Consider the following 17,750-nt stretch of genomic DNA (forward strand, 5'->3'; position numbering starts at 1 on the left):
TCGAACATCTTCATCTCGTTTTGGAATTAATAGACAATTTTTGATTGATACACAAACGTGATTGACATTTTTGTCAAAAATTTGGGCTGAAATCTAAAAAGCAGTTGTGCGAAGCTGTAAGACAACAATCTGAACACTTCAAGTCCAGATAACAGTCCCACTTCCTGTTCCTTCAAAAATCAAAGTAGTTGCCGAGAATCCAGTGCTTTGGCGTCATCCCCATGTTCCTCGGAGCCACAAGGGAACATATTTGCACGTTTATCCCAGGACCGTTTGTTGTCAGTCAAGTATTAACCGCCAAAGGCCTCAAGTGTGCCCATTTTAAGGCCTTCAGTCACAGCAATAGCAAGCCTCGGCATCTCCACGACGTTCTGAGTAAAAGCACATCTTCATTTCAACCTTTCTGGTCGGCTTTTTCTGCATTTTACATTTTCATTTCTTTGGCCCAGCCTGAATGTTTCGAATGTTATTTTCAATCTGCTCATAACCGCCTCCACCTCATCGAAGGCCTGACTTCCGGGTGTAGAAAAACTGGCCTACGCCTAACGCGGCCAACCTCGGACCATAAAAATCGATTGAAACGTAGGGGAAATAATGACATCAAAAACCAGTGTTGAATGCTTTTAATACGTCACAACAACGCATCATCAATGCCCCAATTGTGGGCAGAACACAGTACCTGAGATGACAGCCCCTCCCCCACATTGCAGGTGATACACAATTCGATGGAAACTAAAACTTTAAACGTTCCGACTTGTGCTCATTCCGCACGCACATGGACAAAACCAGACTAACATATGGAAGCAAGCGTATCATCTCTGAATAAACCCCTTTCCTGCAAGTGCATAAACAAAAAACTATCTTATACAATATTTTTCAGAACACCTGTCTTGATTATACAGACAAAACTAAAAGTAACAGGCCTTTTTTCAGTTTGTTTTTTTTTTTTAGCTTATTTCGCAGGTTATGTGAGGAATGGGGAGGGGGGCGGGAAAGGTATGGAAACTACAAAAGTACAAAAGTGAATGTAAAAAAAAAATTATTTGCAAAAGGAGCAATTTGGATTGTGCAAATGTGTCTACAACTACGGCACCTTGAAAAGAGGGACACGACAATGGCACCACTAAAACTGGTTAGGTGGGCAACTACATCTCGAAACGTTTCCTTTTTTTGCAACTGAGCAACATGTGAACACGCGTCCTCCCCTCACTCCTCACGACAAACTTTTTAAAGCAGGAATGCGTGCGCCATACTTTGCGAGTTTCTTTTCAGCCGGCAACCATCCTCAAAGTGTGAATGAGAAGAATCCCAAACGATTGGTCACGCTTTGTACGCTAGCGGTTGGGAGGGTAAACAAACAGGATGGCGAGACCCCGATAAATAACCTTTTGTGAAAAGGGAGTGTGTGTGTGTGTGTGTGTGTGTGTGTGTGTGTGTGTGAGTCAAGCAGCAACATGTCTTCAAAGAGACCATCCCACCTCTCGCACTCATGTTTGGCCAAAAGTAAATCTTTGGATCGGTCTCTCACTCACACACACACACACACAAAGTAAGTCCTCTTTGGATTGATTACTTTCCAAAGTATGTTTTTTTTTTAATAAACATTTCAAACCCAGACGGAAAAGGAAGCTTTCCTAAAAATAAAGCAAGAGCAACCACTAGCGGAGCAAAGTGTGACCTTTGATCAGACGGGGTCAGCGCGCGCGTAGCCGGCGGAAGAATCGAGGGGGTTGCGAGTGGCGCCCTGCCCGGCGACGGAAAGGCTGCAGAAGAGCGCGTCCATGGAGGGCAACAGCGGCTCAAGGAGGCGGACGGGGCAGAAGGCCGAGCCCCCATGGGGGGTAAAGTTTACCTTGTCGGGATCCGGGCAGAAGGAGACGGGCACCGGCCTGGGCTGGTTTGAAGTGCTGAAAGAAAGGACGTTTTACAGCTGTCATTTTAACACTGGAAATTGAACCGATTTGTCCGAGGCCCATCGCGCACGAGCGGCAAGCATGAAGCACGAGGACGCACCCGGTCTCCTCCCAGACTCGGACTTTTTCGCAGCCCTCGGGAGGTTCTCTCTTGAAGCAGCAGCTCTTGTTGGGTCCGGGCGAGGACGAGTTGAGCGGAGCCAGGGAGGGGTCGGCCTCGCTCGGGGACAGGAGATCCCAGCCTGTAGTCAGGGTGACGCTTCAGAAACGTGGTGACACCGGCAAGCGAGTCGGGAGCTACGGCCACCTTTGCGCATGTCCGGAGGGGCGTCGTCGTCGGCCGAGGAGCCCGGCGAGGACGAGACCGAAGACGGCGAGGGGGGCGTGGCCGAAGTCGAGTCGCTTTGAGATCCGCTGCTGCAGCTCTGCGGCGGCACGGGAGCGCGGTGGCCGTCTGGGACCTCCAGAAGCTGAAAAGACACCGTGCCGAATCGCTAAGTTCGCATATGCTTGGCCTAACAACAATAAAATGAAGTGTGGCGGGCATTTTTGCGCCACCTGATGCTGCCGATGTCCCGGCTGACAGACGAACATGCCTTCCAGCTCTTGGTTGAGGCCCTCGACGCTGCAGCGCAGCCGAGGCACCAGCGTGGACAGGGGGGCCAGCGGGATGGCAACGGGCTGAGTCTGAACACACAAACGGGTCACGTTTGCACGGAATCGTTCAAAACAGACGGCATTTAAGGTTGTCGGGAGGGGGGGGGGCGTCCCGTCCTTATGAACCTCTCTGATGTGCGCCTTTCGTGTACCGAGATATCGCAGGAATTTCATGAAGTGGCAACAAAAGTTTGAAAACCGGCACGACCACAAAAGCGGCCCGCGGCACAAACGTTTTGTGTTGCTGAATCGAGCCTGGAAATGACACCCCCCCCCCCCAAAAAAAAAAACATGCCACAGCTGTGCTGAAATGCAGAAGCGGTGTGATGTTGTGTCCTTCCTGTTGCCTCAGCGTTTGACTTCTTTCATTTCCTGCGATGCGCCCGAGTGAAGACGGCGTGAACATCTCGGCGCAAGATGCAACTTGTCATATTTTTGATCTCCATTTTTTTTTTTTTTTTTTTTACAAAAAGTGGCTGAGCGACAGCTCACATCTCGAAAACTCTCAAGGTTACTCGTGAGCCCAGGGGATGGTCTCTCAAATCACTCATCGGATGAGTTCATCACTTGTCAAGCTGATGAACTTTAATATTTGGGCGCCGCCGTAAAATTCTACACTCGAAAAGCGCCACATTAGCAAATAAAATCCGATTTTTTAAAAATTTACAGCGTGAGCCTCGGCGGAGGTCTTGCCTCGGCGGAGGTCTTGCCTCGCTCTCATCAGCTCTCTGGGCTTGTGGGGGAAAGGAGGGGGGAAAAAAAAAAAAAAACAAGTATGCGAGGTGCACGTTGAATCACCTGAGCGCTTCCCAGGTTACAGCTCCCGAGCGTGGAGCTGCGCTGGCGGTCTCGCTCGTGGCCCCCCGAGACGGCAGGTTTGCTGTGCTGCTGCTGCAGCTGTTGTTTTAGTTTGCTGATCTGCAACGGATAGAGAGAGAGGTTACGTCCAGTCAGTCGGACAGCGCACCCACTTCTTCCGAGTGAGATCAAACAAATGAGTTTCAGTCGCACGCTTTGGCGCTATTGCATCCTCGAGTCGTTTTCTATTGCGGGATCTCGGGTGCTTAGAACAAATTAGAAATGTTGCAAAGTGCAACGCTCACTTCCTGCAGATGCTCCGTGCTGCCCCAGGATGCCGAGCGTTTGTGGTTGATGCCGCCGCCGTTGTTGTCCCTCCGGCTCCACGTTTTGTCCGACCAGTTGGGAGTCTGGGAACAAGAATTTTTAAAAAAAATCAATAAAAATATAGAATTTTTATGTTTGAGAACCACCGCAATTCCATCTGTAAAACTCCAAAGTCCATTCCACTGACTCCGGGATGGCAAAAGCATGCCAATCATCTGACCTGAGTGGATTTGTCCTTTCGGCACAAGCTGCCCTCGGGTTCTTTGGGCCAGTGGCCTTGCAGGTACGGGCCGATGATGGCGTCCAGAGACACGGTCCGCCTCATGCCGAGGCTCAGCTGCTGCGCTTTGGCTTTTCCAGCTGTCGTCGGGATACAAGCCGGCGTCAATGAACATCGTTCGCAACTCTTAAACATGCGAGCGCTACGCGACACAATAGCAGGATCAGATCTGGAGACTTTGGTTCAGTTTGTATGATACTTTTGGAGTACATGACACTTGAATCAGTGGTTCTACGCGTCTGAATCTGTACTTCTATACTTTTTAGGAGTCTTTTTTCCCCCCCTCTTGATTTTGACTTATGTGCTACATGTCGCTACTTGAATCAGTACTTCTTTTTCATTTTTGAACACACGCCTTCTACTTTGATACAAAGTGTGAGCACCTGGGTACTTCTAGATTTACTAGTCACTTTTTTATCCAAGTATCTGTATTTCCAGGCCAAGTGTGAGTACTTAAACATTTATGAGTGCCTTTTTTTAAAACCCAACTTTACTTTAGAGTACGAGTCCTTTTGTATGTGAGCGTGTCTTGGTGCCTCCAATGGCGAGTGACAGGTGGGGAGGCTCCTACCCGACTTTCCATCCCTGCCTTTGGCTCTGTGCTTGCTGGCCAGCTGATAGGGGACGGTCGCCTTGAGGGGCTGCGGGCCCAGAGTAGCTCCACTCCGGCCTGACATGGCCGCAGCAGCCTTTGGTGGACCGGCGACGGATGTGGAGGAAGGTGATGGAGTGGGGGGTTGCCCGCCGGGAAGCACTACCGCCGCCGCCGCCGCCTGTCCCTCGGTTGTTCGCTTACTTAAATCAGGCAAATTCAAGCCCGAGACAGCGAGTCGGCATTCCCACGGACGGCGAAAGAGTTACCTCCGACGCCGAGCGGTTATTTGCGGCTCGTCATGAGCTTCGGGCCACTTTTCTTGTCGTCTTCTGGCGAGTTAGCTGCCTAGCAAGCAAAGTTTCTTTGTGAGGATGTGGAGATGTTTGGAGCTCGCTGGCGAACAAGGAAGCAGACACCTTCCACGAGGGAGGGGGAGAAAAAAAAGAGCACGTCAACAAAGCACCGACTACGGGCTTTTCTAGTCAAATTCAAAAGAATTTTCAGTTGTTTTCGTGCGGGCCGCAGCGGGATGCGGTGGCCTAGAAAGTTGCGAGCTGGCTCCCGGGGTTCTGTCTGCTTGCTCGGCCCGCAGACTCCAAACACCTCCGCCACGCTGGTGTGGGTTTAATTAAGCGGAAGGCGGGACTTGGCTGTCTTTACTTCTGATTGGCCAAGGCAACTGGAAGCTGCCTTCCAATTGGATGGTTTGCTACAAATCTCTTGAAGGACGCACGATGAAGTTAGTTTGTTGACGCCCCCTTTGTTTCATATCACTTGTTGAAGCAGCGGAACGTAATATAAACGCAACATCATCGTTCAACACGTTAAAGGATCACTTTCAACACTTTAAATACGTGTCATTAATGAGTGACCTCTTAGTAGTACACGATGTTCGGAAAGTCACCGTGCCCTTCTGTTTTTATGAACGGACGTGATTCCATACAGTACCCAAGAAGCCCTTGTTCTCTATATTGTAACATATACATTGTTTTGTTTTTATCAACAGGCATCTCATTTTGGTCAAAAATCTCCCACCTTTACAGATAATACACCCCCTGGCCTCCCATGATTTTCTCAGCCCTCCGATGGGAGGCATCACTATGATGTGGCCTGTGATGAGAAGGACTTTCACACCATGGACACCAAATCGGGCTACTTCTAACTCTTGCCCCCAAAATGGCTGATTCCAGCTCACCCGTGATCCGTAATGCAAAATATCCAACCCCAACAAATGGCCCTGGATCGTAACAAGGATTTTAAGGCCTGCAAACTGCATGCATGAACACCATCCGGGTGGACTGGTTTGGGGTGGCGTGTGCCTGCGTAAGCTTGTGTGAGAGCGGCAGCGTGCATTGTAGCAGATAAATGTCCCGACTCTGTGCAAAAAAGGGAGTGCCAATGGTGGGGGTTGCGAAAGGAGGCATAGATAACACACTATGCCCTCCTTGAAGCAATTCCAAGTAGCCTCCCCCCTTATACTTGACTGTAAATTCGCACCTATGCAAACGCAAGTGGGCTTGACAACACAATTGTCTCGCTGGCCCACCAACACCGATATGCCTTATCGCAGTAGGTGGAATGCTTGTGTCCATCAGCTCATTATTTTGCAGCCTTTGACGGGCGGGGAGTTAACTGAACATGTCAATTAGCATCTAGCCTGCAAATTCACCGCATACTTCCATTTGGTTGTTAAAAAAAAAGGCAAAAAAAAGCAAGTTTATTGCATTTAAATAACACAAAAAATGCACCACGTAGCTCTCACTGAAAATATTACAAGATTCTACCGAATGCTAAGTGGCTACGTTATGAAAAAAAAAATAAAATAATCGTCTTGAAAGAGCAATTCATTGGTGAAACGATGAGCGACACACAAACACAGTTTGGAGGGTCGTTTGTTTCCTGCTCCCGCTTGCTTTTATGGGACAATACAATGGAAACATTCATTCTGCATAGTCATGATGCACTTTCCATTTGTATGGTGCATTGCAATGCCCCTGCAAACCTCGCTAACCTGATGCTAATATGTCATATCCTAAGTCTAAACGTCGACTCGGCAACATTATTTTTGTTTTTTCTTGTCAAGTGAAATGAAATGTATTATGAACTTGACAGACCACAGAGAATATTTGGAATGATTACGCGGCCACGCTAGCTACCTAATTCCAGGTCTCCGTTGCGCCAGGTCCTTCACGCATGCCCATGCGCCCTCCCCCCTGCTTTATCTTCAGAATTGCGGACGACATAGCTCTCAGTCTTTGCACGTTTTTAGCAGTTATTTTCAAATATGTATGCAGACGACAACAAGGCCTGCTTGACAGTTGTCAGTTGACGTGTACGTAGAACATGAGTGAAGAAGGGCAGTACTCCAGCTATTTTTTTGTTTTTTGTTTGGAAAGTCTTGCTACTCGTTCATAAAAATAGCATAGGTCAAAAGAGGGATGGAAAGCGGTGAGAGTTCAAGAATAATTGTCTTTCGGACGGGAGCGTTGGTTTTGGCGGCCCCTAGCTGGGAGACAGGGCGGGACTGTTCTCTGTGCTGATGTGGACCAAGCACTCACTGGACTTGAGGCTTGAAAGAGACTTGCAGCTTGGAAGGGAGCCCAAGGAGCCGCAAAGTCCCATGAGGGAAGGGGTGTAGTCCTTTTCTGGATTCAAGAAACATTTTCAGTTTTATTTGTTGCTGGGCTTTTTTTTTTTCTTTGAACGGACAACAGTGAGATTATTCACCTGTGCACCAGGCTCCTCCGTTCTGCTTCCCCTCCGGCCTTAGAGGGTCTGAATCCAAGCTAATCTCCACTGACAGCAGCTCTGTGCTGGGGAAACTCCTTCTGAAGATCAACAAACAAAACCAACGAGGTACTGAACAGCGATTAGGGCCGACAATTGCGAAATAAAGCTCTGACCACGCTCCCACCTGACCCTTGCAGGCCCATGTTGCAGAGCAAAATATTCCTTCAAAAGAATTCTAATTGTGGGTCAAACCTGCGGAAGAGCTTGACGTGGTCCTGGCCGTCGTACGGCTCGAGCAGAGGCCATTGGTTCACTAGCGGGATGGTCAGGTTCTTGGCCAAGTGGCTGCTGTCACACGGAATCAAACTTGTTCTGTATGGAGTTGAACAAAATGGTTCCACTTTACTTTGGCGCGGAATGACGGCGATTTTCCGTTTGACGCTTTCCACCCACAGTTGCTCCTGAAGCTCGAGGACGACGCTCTCCAGCTCTTTCTTCTCCTGTTGACTCCGAGCGTGCAGCTCATCCAGGCGGACTTTCAGCCGCTTGTTCTCCGCCTCGGTGTTCTTCAGCTGGGACTCGCGCAGCCGCACCAGCTCCTCCAAGTAACCCTGACGAGGCACGCCAACTCAACTTTGACCCCGCCGCAACTCTAAACACGACGGGTGCGACGACCGACCGACCTTCTGCGCGTGAACGATCTTGAACCTCTGCTCCATCTTGCGACACTTTGTGCTCCAGCTCTCCTCGTCTGTGACCAGAGGCACGTAAGGATGCTCGGGGATGCTGTCGTCGCTCGCGCTGCTGTCGACGCTCTGCCGCTCGTCGTCGTCACTCACGTAGTCGTAGCTGGGGCAGAAAGTGGACCACTTCAAAAAATTATAGTTGCCAATCTGTCTGTATCTGGTCATAGAACACAATTCAAACTATTTTCTGGGGGGGGGGGGGGGGGGGGGGGGGAATGCCTCTTTACTGTACCTTTGTGTGAATTTCAAATACGGCGTGTAGTCCACAACTGCGGAGCATTTCCCATCCAAGGCTTCCCCTTTCAGACAGAAACTGTGAAAAGAGACATAGATCAGATAAGGGTTTGCGGCTCAAAGTGCCTGGAATGGAGGTCACCTAAAGTCTATGGCTCCCAGGCCTATGAGCATCCCGGTTAGGACGGAGGCTTCTTCTCTTAGCATGATGGCGCCCTCTGCATAGAAGCGTCTGCAGATACGCAAAATACGCACCGGCTTGAGTTGTCATTTCCGATGCATTAAAAAAAAAAAAGACGTTCAGCCTCTCACCTTGTCGTTCGGGAGTCCCTCAGGGCAGTAGCTATATATTCTGACAGCCTCTTCTCCATCAGGGCCACTCTTATCCAGGCGCGGCCCTGAAGGGATCAACCAAAGTCAGCCGAGGTGAATCCAGTATGCCCGAATGTCTTTTAAAAGGCAACATCGTCCTCGGCCTTACTTTTGCCCGTGAGGGGCTGATGTTCTCCATGCTCTCGATGCTGCTAATGCAGCTGTTTGGCAGTTTGCCGCAAGCCACTCGAATGAAATCCCAGAAACTCCTCTGGCCATCGAACCAGCGACCGGAGCCTGAAATCATTTTTTTGGGGGAACGGTTCAAAACGGGGCTAAGTAATAGACGTCAAATGTTGATGCTAGCGCGGGTAAATGGAATCATTTTAGCACGTTAGCATGGAAAGTCAATTCAATCCTGAACACAAAGAGAAATCAATGCGGGTTACCTTTAAAACAATGGCTGAGAATGTGCTCCAGGATGGCCGCAAAGTTGATGAACTCCTCCGATGAGTCATCAATGGGCTCGGCCGTGTATTTCTCGAGGAGGGTCTTGACTGAAAACCTGTGGGGAGGCGCCGGGAGAGAATAAAAACAAAATAAAAATCATATGTTGAATGTAATATGTATGAAACATGAAGCATTTAAAAAAAATGTTTATCTAATCAATCCATTGAAGTTACAGCGTTACATCCATTTACCGAGGACTCAAACTGCCCCACCCAAGCTGAATTGGGGTCACTCTTCAAGGAAAATGTTTTCGACAGGCATCCAGAAGAAGATGAGTCACATATTACTGGACAGATCCATTAGATGAGTAACTCTATTGATAATGCAACGTGCCGTTTCCATAGAGCGCGTACATGGTCGTTAGCAGGGATGGCTAACTGCGAGCTCCAGCGCATTTGCATTTTTTGCCTTCATCCCACCACGAGGAGAGTGATCAAACTCTCCATTGTTCCAGAAGCATCAATGTGTCATTCAGTAGACAACGTAAACAGCGGACAATCACTCGGTGGCTCTTTGAATCAAAATAAACACAATTCCAATGCCTTCTCTATTAGCCCTCCAGTTGAGGGGTGGTAGGAATGTGAGTCATATTAGCCCCTTTTTCCGGAGCTAATTAAGGGAACCAAACTATTAAAAACTGCCTGCGTGCACCTTGTCGGTGACACCTGCTGTAAAAGAATGAATCATTGCTGCTACTCATATTGCATTTCCAAAAAGGAGACTCAAAGGTCACACAAAAGACCAAACGTACAGTAAGTGATGAGATTTTCGACCCTACATTTGAACCCCACTTATGGGATCGCCAAATTGTCTCGAAGGTGTGAATAAATGCACCCAGGCTTCTTATATGGTGATTCCCCAGGGTGCCAGCCGGTCCTTGCCCGGGGGAAGGTTGTGGTCATGGCAACCACACCATCATCCGGCTGAGGGTAAAATGGAAGATGACACTGCTAAACTCATGCCGAGCCCCTTTTTGTTGATGTCTTTTCTGGATATGAGTACGTCAGCACAGAGCTGTCACTGTACTGACTTCTAATAGGATGATGTCATCTGAGGTCAGGACACAGCTGAGTACCAAGAGCAGAAAAGTGGGGCGTACATACGGGCACCGTTCGAGACACTTAGGCTACAGCATGTCTGGTAAAGTAACACTGACCTGCACACGGTGATGAGGTTCTTCCTCTCCACCGCCACATTCCGAGTGGATGCTTTCTTCGACACTTCGCCCATGGTGGCCACGCAGCAGGGCTCCATCTGGCCGGCAGCCCGGTGATCAAAGGACCCCTCCCTTGCCGATGCGGGTCCGCCTCATTCACGCCCGCGGCGAGAGAGGACGGAGGATAAAGCTAGGAGGAGCCGCGAGATGCAAGCGGCACAAAGGAATCGTGTGTGGTTCCTCTGTTTTGATTTTTAATCTCGCCAACAGACTGCTGGTGGACATCTGTGCTGTCCTTTTCGTTCACGGTGTCTCCGCCCCTATGTTCGACGTCATCATGACGCGACACCCTAACTCAAAACATGGGCACTGAAATAACCTTTCACAGTTGAAATGAATGGAGCTACCATTAATCTATTCCAGGCTCCCTAGGAAACCAAACAAACATTTTGTAGTGTGTTTTTTTAATAAGTAGCATAGCACTAAATATACATGTATGGTAATCAACATAATTAAATAGAATGGAACACACAGATACATGTGAATGCTGGTGCAAGTTTGTGTACTGTTTTCAGTGTGAGTCAGGTTCTAAGTGACCTGTGTGAAATTCAGGACAGTGTTGCGAGATGATGAAGTGGAAACGTGGCGGGCTCAGAAGAAGGTGAGGGCGCTTCTTTGTGAGGGAGCCAAAGGCATCTGCGTGGGCCTTTCGGGACTGACGAATAAACAAAGAACAATGACAAGGCTGCACTGCAGCGCCCAAACCGTCTAGACGTGTCTGACCACAGCCGACAGTTAGGGAGGAATGATCGCATCGACACAAGTTATGTTCACGTTTACATGGCATTCAAACTGGATCACGCGAGTCTAATTCAGGGTCAATACTGTCGAAGTGTGGCATGTGGGAATGGGCTCCCTTCATATATATATATGTACACCAAACAATATGAGCACATTGCATAGATATTTACAAGACAGTCTCCAGCTCTTTCACAGACAAGGACGTATCTGGATCCCGTTCTCCAAGAATCTCTGCCAGAGAACCTGTAGGCTCATCGGGTTTCTTGGTACCTCTCGCATGCCTTGCAAAGACCCCCCCGACCCCCGGCCCTCCCGCCGGCCTCCTTGCCGCAATCACCGAGCTCTCGCATTCACCGCCCGTATATCTGGGCAGATTGCTTTGCGGATGGCGGGGCAGCCTGAGCCCCGGGCCCGCCCCCGCACCCCCGCTGTAGCCGACCGCTCGGTGATTGGCGGCGGACGTGCAGACGCTGTGGGTGGTGGTGGCGTGGGACATCATGCCGCCGTAGTAACAGCTGCCTCCACCGTTACTGCTGGTGATCCTGGCTTTTTGTTTGAGGTCCAGTGCCAGGCTCCTCCTTAGCCACGCCTTCTTCACCTCTGCCTGCACCTGCAAGTCATCCAATCTTGCTCAGTCACAACAAATACAATGGCTCTTACAAGTCTACACACACACAGGCTAAACAGCAGATTTTTGTGAGTCGGCTAACTCATTCCATAATCTTTTAAGCCATCTCTGTTCATCAGACGTCACCATCACAACATTACCTCGCCATTGCAGAAGCAGTAGATGAAGGCCACAAAAAAGCCCTGGAACACAGTGGGCAATCAATTCCCCCAATCGCCCGCATCATTATCACGAGACGTGACCCGTGGATTTTGTCTGACCTGCGATGAGTTGAAGAACATCTCGTAGTGCATCTGCACCTGCCACAGCAGCCCGGATACTTCCGTGTAAGGGAGAGCCATGAAGACCATGTAGTGGACCCCAAACAAAGGCATGAGCACCAGTGTGGACTTGAGAAGCTTCCTTCGGGGTAAGGTCCACATGTTGGGGGAGCGGCGAGTGGGAGGGGTTAAAGGTCAAGACCTCACGAAAGGTCAATCCCGGGAAGAGATGTTCTCTCACCGGTATTGTTGCCGAGGATCCAGTTTTCCAGTTTTGGTCTCCCATAATTTGGACGCCAACACGCGAATGATGTTGACAAAGAGCAGGAAATTGACCTGCGTGAGGAGAAAACGTGTTGTACGGATGTACTTCATCAAGTGACCACGGCGTGCATTTTCCTTACAACAATGGCTGCCAGAATGGGAACTTGATAAATCCACTTCAGGTTTCCAGCACTGATGTCCCAACACCTAGAAAACAAAAAACAAAAAACAAAACACGTGATCTCGGATTTGACTCCGATTCCCGCCATTCTGATGGCGGTGACTCACTGCGTGTCTGCCAGGGCCGCCCGCACGCTGACCCAAATGGACACAAACAAAGCCGGAACACCTAAAATGAGAACGGTGGCCATAAATCGCCGTCCTGCATGGGACCCGCTTCTCCTGCGCGACCCCGTGCGCGAGTAAGCTTACCCCACCCGATGATGGTGAGGGCCCAAAGGTAGTTCTTATCAGAGAAGAAGGCCATGAAGATGAGGCTGTGTAGGTAAAGGCCCTCCACCAAGATCCAGTAATGATTGGTCGCCAGGAAGTATAGAAAAAAGGTGACGGCTACTTTGCAGCCAGCCTAAACGCGCATGCCAACATAAAGAGAGGGTGAGGATTCCCCCAGCCGCTCAAACAGAACCGCTACTGTGTAGCGCCACCTACTGGCATGGAGATGTCAGATTTTTAAGCAGCTGGAGGCTCGGGGGTTGATTTTACCATGTGTTGCTTCTGTCCCACCAGCTCGGCTTCAGCTTCTGCGCCGTCATCGGACACCGAGTAGAGCACCGCGTCCTTCACAAAGATGCTGACGGCTCGGCAGATGAAGGAAGTGAAGAGGTGCACGTGGATGTAGTTGCGGGTGCAGTGGAGCCGTCTGAAGAGTTGGACAAACTCTTTGTTTTTTTACATCGGAATATGAATGTGAATTCTCTTGTTGCTGTCTCAATGGAAACCAACAAATCTCCATTTAAAAAGTATGAATATTTTTTTTTTCCCGCCGTATCTTACTTGAAGTAGCAGAGGATGAAGACGGCCACGAGCAGAGACGCCAGAGAGACGGAGTAGCCAACGGTGTACATAAGGTGCAGTCTTTCAAACACCTTCTGCGGGACAAAGAAACAAATAAGGACAACGTAGCGCACGAGTACATCCACGAGGGTGTTCTAGGTGGTGAGCGGCAGCATTTTGGACCAACTGGAGATGCGTCAGGGAGGACTGGCTGACTCTTAGTGAGTTGCTTAACTTAAGTCAAGCCTTCTGTTTCCTTTTCGTCAATGTTCTGAAGTTCAATTTCCACCAGACAGGGAAAAAGCGGCAGTTAAGGAGAAAACATACAAACAACAGAGGCCCCATAATTGAATCCTGTGGAACACCATCGACCTGACAATGGGTCAGAGTGTGATTGAAAGCAACTAAGGCGACCACAAAAAGTCCTGCTTGCCAAATCTGCCAAGGATCTAAACCCCGTTAGACCACTAAAATCGCCCCGACTCGTCGACACGGGTCATGCACTCGTAGCATTCTTATCAAGTAATTCAAATATTAAATCAATAGTACCTCTTCTTGAGTCCTGTAATTGGCTGACAAGTAGGTGGTGCACTCGCTGTAGTTTGCCCAGGTCCGGTTGATGACGGACACCTGCTCCCAGTTACCAGACGCATCGCAGTGGCGGTAGGCCCGACCTGGAAACAGTCGGGGACGTCAACACAATGCTAAAGCTCCCTCGTGCACGCGATTGTGCAATGACATAAGAAGGCGCTCTGCGATTTGTACCTGCGTGGTTGAAGTCGTAGATGTACTCGGGACAGCCAACTGACACCAGGTGACCGGCGCCGCTCCTTGGCCAGCAGATGATGCCGTCCCACTCGGGGGCGCAGTCGCCTTCTGCCCCCCCGAAACAATTGAAACATGCAAACATGTTCCATTGTAATGCATATCTCCACATCATATTTGCATCATTTTGTTTCTCATTTTTCCACATTCGATTTGTTCTGCTGCAGCTTCTCGATTCTTTCTCACAATTGAAACGGCTGAAGCCATCTCTCGACTCATCTACATTTGCGTCACAGTGTGAAAGCCAAACGCTTTCCCTGCAGGATATGACAGGCGCTCGCTCGTATCTTATCAGAGCTCCCATAGATCACATCTGCAATAAGAGCGCTCGGCGATCTTCTCGTCTTTCCGATGTATTTATCAATCACAAAAAAAAAACAATTGACGCATTTAGAAATTCAAAAAAGAAAAATGACAACGTACAAACAGACCTTGCATGAGGGCCATTTGTGACTGGATGCTATTTTCACACTTGGTGCGAGCTCCGATCAGCACAAAGATCTGCTCATCACGCGTGATGACATCATCGGAGTCCACCTGCCAGTCGGGAGAATGGACGTGACTCGCAATAGCTTGTGAACAAGTGAGATTTTACCGAAGGCGGTTTCTGCTATGCTCGATATGTGCGGCTGCGCCATTTCTGAAACCGTTTCCTCCTTGAGATCATAACATGTAAATGGTTGCCGTTTGTAAGGGGAATTTGGAGAATTTTTGCTAGGAGCCATGTGTGTGTAGGAGGGTGAGGGGGGCAGTAGGGGTCTCGCAGAGAGCACCATTCAAGCTCGGGTAATCACTATTTGGATTTTATTTGTTGTACTTTGTGTAAACAAAAACTAATAGCATTCTAAAATCAAACTTAAAAAGCATTCCTTGGCCAACTGGGGGTGAAATAGCACAAACAGAAATACTACACATACTGTAGATTTGATTATTAAATGTTGTTCAAAAAAAAAAAAAAATCATTTTTTTTTGACCAACCGGGGCAATCTGTCAACTCTTGCGGAGGATTTTGATGCGTTGCCTCAAGGTGTTGTGAAATAGTTGAGAGAGGATGCGGTATGTGATGATGCGCCGCCAACCCCTTTGTTCCCGCCGCCTAGGCCGGATGGCGGCACAGCTGACCGACGCCCCACACAAATGTGGCCTTTGTGCCGCCACTCACGACAGAGCTGGAAAACCCATCAGGAGCCCCAAACCAAAAGAACAACTGTGCCGGGTTACCGTTTCACGTATAAAAATCCAGTACAAATTCTGGAGGGGGGGGGGCTTTAAGATTTCAGGTTTTGTTCCTTCACGGGGTGCGATGTTAGCACGGCCACCAGCAAGAGGTCGCCGTTAAAATCTCTATTTTTTCTCCAAATAGCTCAAGAGCAGATTCAAACAAAGGCTCCAGCCTGGTTCGACGTCACCGCCGTGCAGAAAGGAAACGATCAAGAAGCCCAACAGACACATTTCATGACGCGGCCCATTAAAATAAACTGCCAGTCGGCGAATTTGGCTTCCACTCAAAATGTTGACCGGCTATCAATTGTTTTTAGAACGGGAACGCTCAGCCCAAGTCAATACAGACATATTGAGAAACGCAATAGCGGCCGTGAGTTTCATGTGGTGATTCCTGGAAGACGCCTGCTTGCAGGTTGCGTGAATTACTGTGGAAACACCAACTTTCTCATCACCCTCTTAAAATAACAGCCAAAGTTGATGTGTTAAGCAAAGGATGTAGCCGATTTTTATAAGTTGTCATTTATGAGACTATGGGAAGTAAAAAAAACATTTTGTCAAAATACGACATAGGCCATTATTTTAAGAGGCTGACAAATATGGAAGCGTAGATCAGGGGTGTGCAAACTTTTTGCCTCAGAGAAAAATCTGAAAAATCCAAGGGTGCATTTTGTGATTTTATCAGAATAGTTTTGCCTCCAAAATAACCCTTTTTATTTTATTGTATGTGAGGGAATGTGTAACTTCAATATAATTCAAAAACTATTGTACAAGAAAAACTTTACGTTTTTTAAATATCATAAAATATGTTTATAATTGCAGGTTCCGCAACATTTGCATTGCAATGGATTTTAGAAATCAGTCTGGATGTTACTGCATATGTAAAAAAAACTCTTACAGATTTATTTTTTATTATTATTTTTTATAGCGATGCTGAAAGCCCGCCATGTTTCCTGAAAAAAAAGTTCACACTGCTCCGTGACATTTTCCATATTTGGCCTCGGGTTGGGAGTGGTATTTCTTACACTAACCTGTCACTGTGTGACAATGTTTGATTCATATAATCAAATTTATTTCTGCATGTATTATTTATTCATTGCTTGGGGCTGGAGTTTCAATAAAATCTTCAAATGTTCACATTCAATCCTCTTATGTTTGCCACAAATTGGCATCATTTATTTTGAAAGCCCACAAAAAAAGGTTACAAAATAAAGGCATAACTTTTGCCTGGGCTTGGGTTACTTTTGCTAATTATGAATTGTGTTCCTCAATTTATGATATCCTCAATAAGTAGATCAGTATCACCCAAACATCACAAGGGGCACTTACCAGTCCCGTCACAGTTATTACACTGTGAAGAAGAACCAAAAGAGAAAGTCCAGGTCCAGGCAACATCCCGTCTGTCATTGCGGCAAATTCAGCTGGCCGTTTTTCTGCTCAAAACCTCATGTCCACTCATTCCCCGGAACGGTCATCCCAAAACTCTCCTCTGGATCCCACCTGGGCTCCTCTCCTCTTGAATGTGTTTTAAAAGAAAAACAAGAATTACAGTTCAGGGTCTCTTTCGTGCATCATGATTGTTCAGATTGTGATGTTGCTGTGCATGGCTCAGTGGACATCATGAGAGAGAGCAAGAAGGGGAAAGTGCAGAAGGAACGTGCTACCTTGTGGGGAGGAGAGAAAGAGAGAGGGGGAAGCACTGGGGAAGAAGGACGCTTCCTCCTCGTCCTGCAGTTGTTTGGAAGATTATCACTTACTGGAGGCCTTTTTTGTAGTAAAATAACACACAAGACATATCTGGTTGTCATAATTGCCATGGAAAATAAAACAACAACATCAAATAAATGACACTTGCCAGTAGACCTGAAGAACTCCTTTTAGTTCATTATAGCTGATTACGATTTGGGGCCCTTTATGGCAAATTTCCCAAATTCAATCAAATTTGACTAAAATGGCTGCTTCAAACCAAAATGGATGACTTCCCGTTCATGTCATGCATGGGTCCCGAAATAATGACTATAAGCAGTGATTACAAGAGGGCCTAATTAGTCCACGTGACAATTATCAAAGAATAAGACATTTAACGGTGTTACGAATTTACATTGAGAAGCCCAAGTATGTCTGAATTTGAAAAAAAAAGTCTACCTTTATAATGATATTCATCACTTATAAAGTCATGTAAACCAGTCCGATATAATACTGTATATCTAAATTACGGAGGTCTTTGAAGGCACCGTGTGGGTCACTGAAAGAGTGAGTAGCGTCCAATTGGTAGAGAACCAGGAAGTATGTGGGATTCGTGGACTGGGGTTTTCATGAATGACATGTAATATTAAATTGTGTGTGTTGGCGTACTCCGTATTTACTGTCCAGAGTAAATACATGAATTCTATATAACTTTAAATGAGAAGTCATTAAAAAAAACAATACAATACAAATCCCAGTTATTTGGTACTCCGGAAGTCTCGGAAGCCAACGG

General features: G+C 47.8%; 3 protein-coding genes across 6 annotated transcripts; all 3 read right to left on the minus strand.

The window, feature by feature from the left end:
* Positions 1 to 1,030: 1,030 nt before the first annotated feature.
* Positions 1,031 to 5,278, minus strand: LOC127603291 (protein FAM117A-like). The gene is made up of 8 exons (XM_052069461.1): positions 4,547 to 5,278; positions 3,916 to 4,055; positions 3,674 to 3,778; positions 3,369 to 3,488; positions 2,472 to 2,600; positions 2,221 to 2,383; positions 2,014 to 2,155; positions 1,031 to 1,907 (listed from the first exon to the last, which is right to left on the minus strand). The coding sequence occupies exons 1-8, from the start codon at positions 4,650 to 4,652 to the stop codon at positions 1,685 to 1,687; spliced, it is 1,128 nt and encodes a 375-aa protein (XP_051925421.1). The 5' UTR covers positions 4,653 to 5,278; the 3' UTR covers positions 1,031 to 1,684.
* A 1,369-nt stretch (positions 5,279 to 6,647) lies between these two features.
* On the minus strand, positions 6,648 to 10,583 carry rundc3ab (RUN domain containing 3Ab). 4 transcript variants are annotated; one of them, XM_052069450.1, is made up of 11 exons: positions 10,259 to 10,583; positions 9,042 to 9,157; positions 8,762 to 8,889; positions 8,593 to 8,678; positions 8,423 to 8,512; positions 8,279 to 8,359; positions 7,984 to 8,149; positions 7,754 to 7,911; positions 7,553 to 7,648; positions 7,298 to 7,395; positions 6,648 to 7,215 (listed from the first exon to the last, which is right to left on the minus strand). In XM_052069450.1, the coding sequence occupies exons 1-11, from the start codon at positions 10,354 to 10,356 to the stop codon at positions 7,073 to 7,075; spliced, it is 1,260 nt and encodes a 419-aa protein (XP_051925410.1). In that variant the 5' UTR covers positions 10,357 to 10,583; the 3' UTR covers positions 6,648 to 7,072. The 4 variants fall into 4 exon arrangements, with proteins under 4 accessions (XP_051925410.1, XP_051925409.1, XP_051925408.1 ...); XM_052069449.1 differs by having other exon boundaries at positions 7,298 to 7,398; XM_052069448.1 differs by having other exon boundaries at positions 7,553 to 7,672.
* Positions 10,584 to 10,622: 39 nt separating this feature from the next.
* pth3r (parathyroid hormone 3 receptor) lies at positions 10,623 to 17,559 on the minus strand. The gene is made up of 13 exons (XM_052069526.1): positions 16,601 to 17,559; positions 14,482 to 14,587; positions 13,991 to 14,101; positions 13,775 to 13,899; positions 13,226 to 13,317; positions 12,935 to 13,091; positions 12,644 to 12,797; positions 12,500 to 12,560; positions 12,352 to 12,418; positions 12,189 to 12,283; positions 11,948 to 12,089; positions 11,828 to 11,869; positions 10,623 to 11,669 (listed from the first exon to the last, which is right to left on the minus strand). The coding sequence occupies exons 1-13, from the start codon at positions 16,676 to 16,678 to the stop codon at positions 11,226 to 11,228; spliced, it is 1,674 nt and encodes a 557-aa protein (XP_051925486.1). The 5' UTR covers positions 16,679 to 17,559; the 3' UTR covers positions 10,623 to 11,225.
* Positions 17,560 to 17,750: the final 191 nt, after the last annotated feature.

This window comes from Hippocampus zosterae, chromosome 7, assembly GCF_025434085.1.
Source record: "Hippocampus zosterae strain Florida chromosome 7, ASM2543408v3, whole genome shotgun sequence".
NCBI classification, from domain to species: Eukaryota; Metazoa; Chordata; class Actinopteri; order Syngnathiformes; family Syngnathidae; genus Hippocampus; species Hippocampus zosterae.

What these genes read in the sequence shown, in the direction of transcription:
- LOC127603291 (XM_052069461.1), bottom strand. Translation starts at nt 4,652, where the DNA reads ATGTCAGGCCGGAGTGGAGCTACTCTGGGCCCGCAGCCCCTCAAGGCG. An exon ending in CGGGACATCGGCAGCATCAG is followed by an intron (nt 2,384 to 2,471) that starts GTGGCGCAAAAA and finishes GTGTCTTTTCAG; the next exon opens with CTTCTGGAGGTCCCAGACGG. An exon ending in CGAGTCTGGGAGGAGACCGG is followed by an intron (nt 1,908 to 2,013) that starts GTGCGTCCTCGT and finishes CCTTTCTTTCAG; the next exon opens with CACTTCAAACCAGCCCAGGC.
- rundc3ab (XM_052069447.1), bottom strand. Translation starts at nt 10,356, where the DNA reads ATGGAGCCCTGCTGCGTGGCCACCATGGGCGAAGTGTCGAAGAAAGCA. An exon ending in AACCTCATCACCGTGTGCAG is followed by an intron (nt 9,158 to 10,258) that starts GTCAGTGTTACT and finishes GCCTCCCCACAG; the next exon opens with GTTTTCAGTCAAGACCCTCC. An exon ending in CTGGGAGCCATAGACTTTAG is followed by an intron (nt 8,360 to 8,422) that starts GTGACCTCCATT and finishes CTCTTTTCACAG; the next exon opens with TTTCTGTCTGAAAGGGGAAG.
- pth3r (XM_052069526.1), bottom strand. Translation starts at nt 16,678, where the DNA reads ATGACAGACGGGATGTTGCCTGGACCTGGACTTTCTCTTTTGGTTCTT. An exon ending in CCTCACCATCATCGGGTGGG is followed by an intron (nt 12,561 to 12,643) that starts GTAAGCTTACTC and finishes TTCTCATTTTAG; the next exon opens with GTGTTCCGGCTTTGTTTGTG. An exon ending in ACTGCTTCTGCAATGGCGAG is followed by an intron (nt 11,670 to 11,827) that starts GTAATGTTGTGA and finishes GATGACTTGCAG; the next exon opens with GTGCAGGCAGAGGTGAAGAA.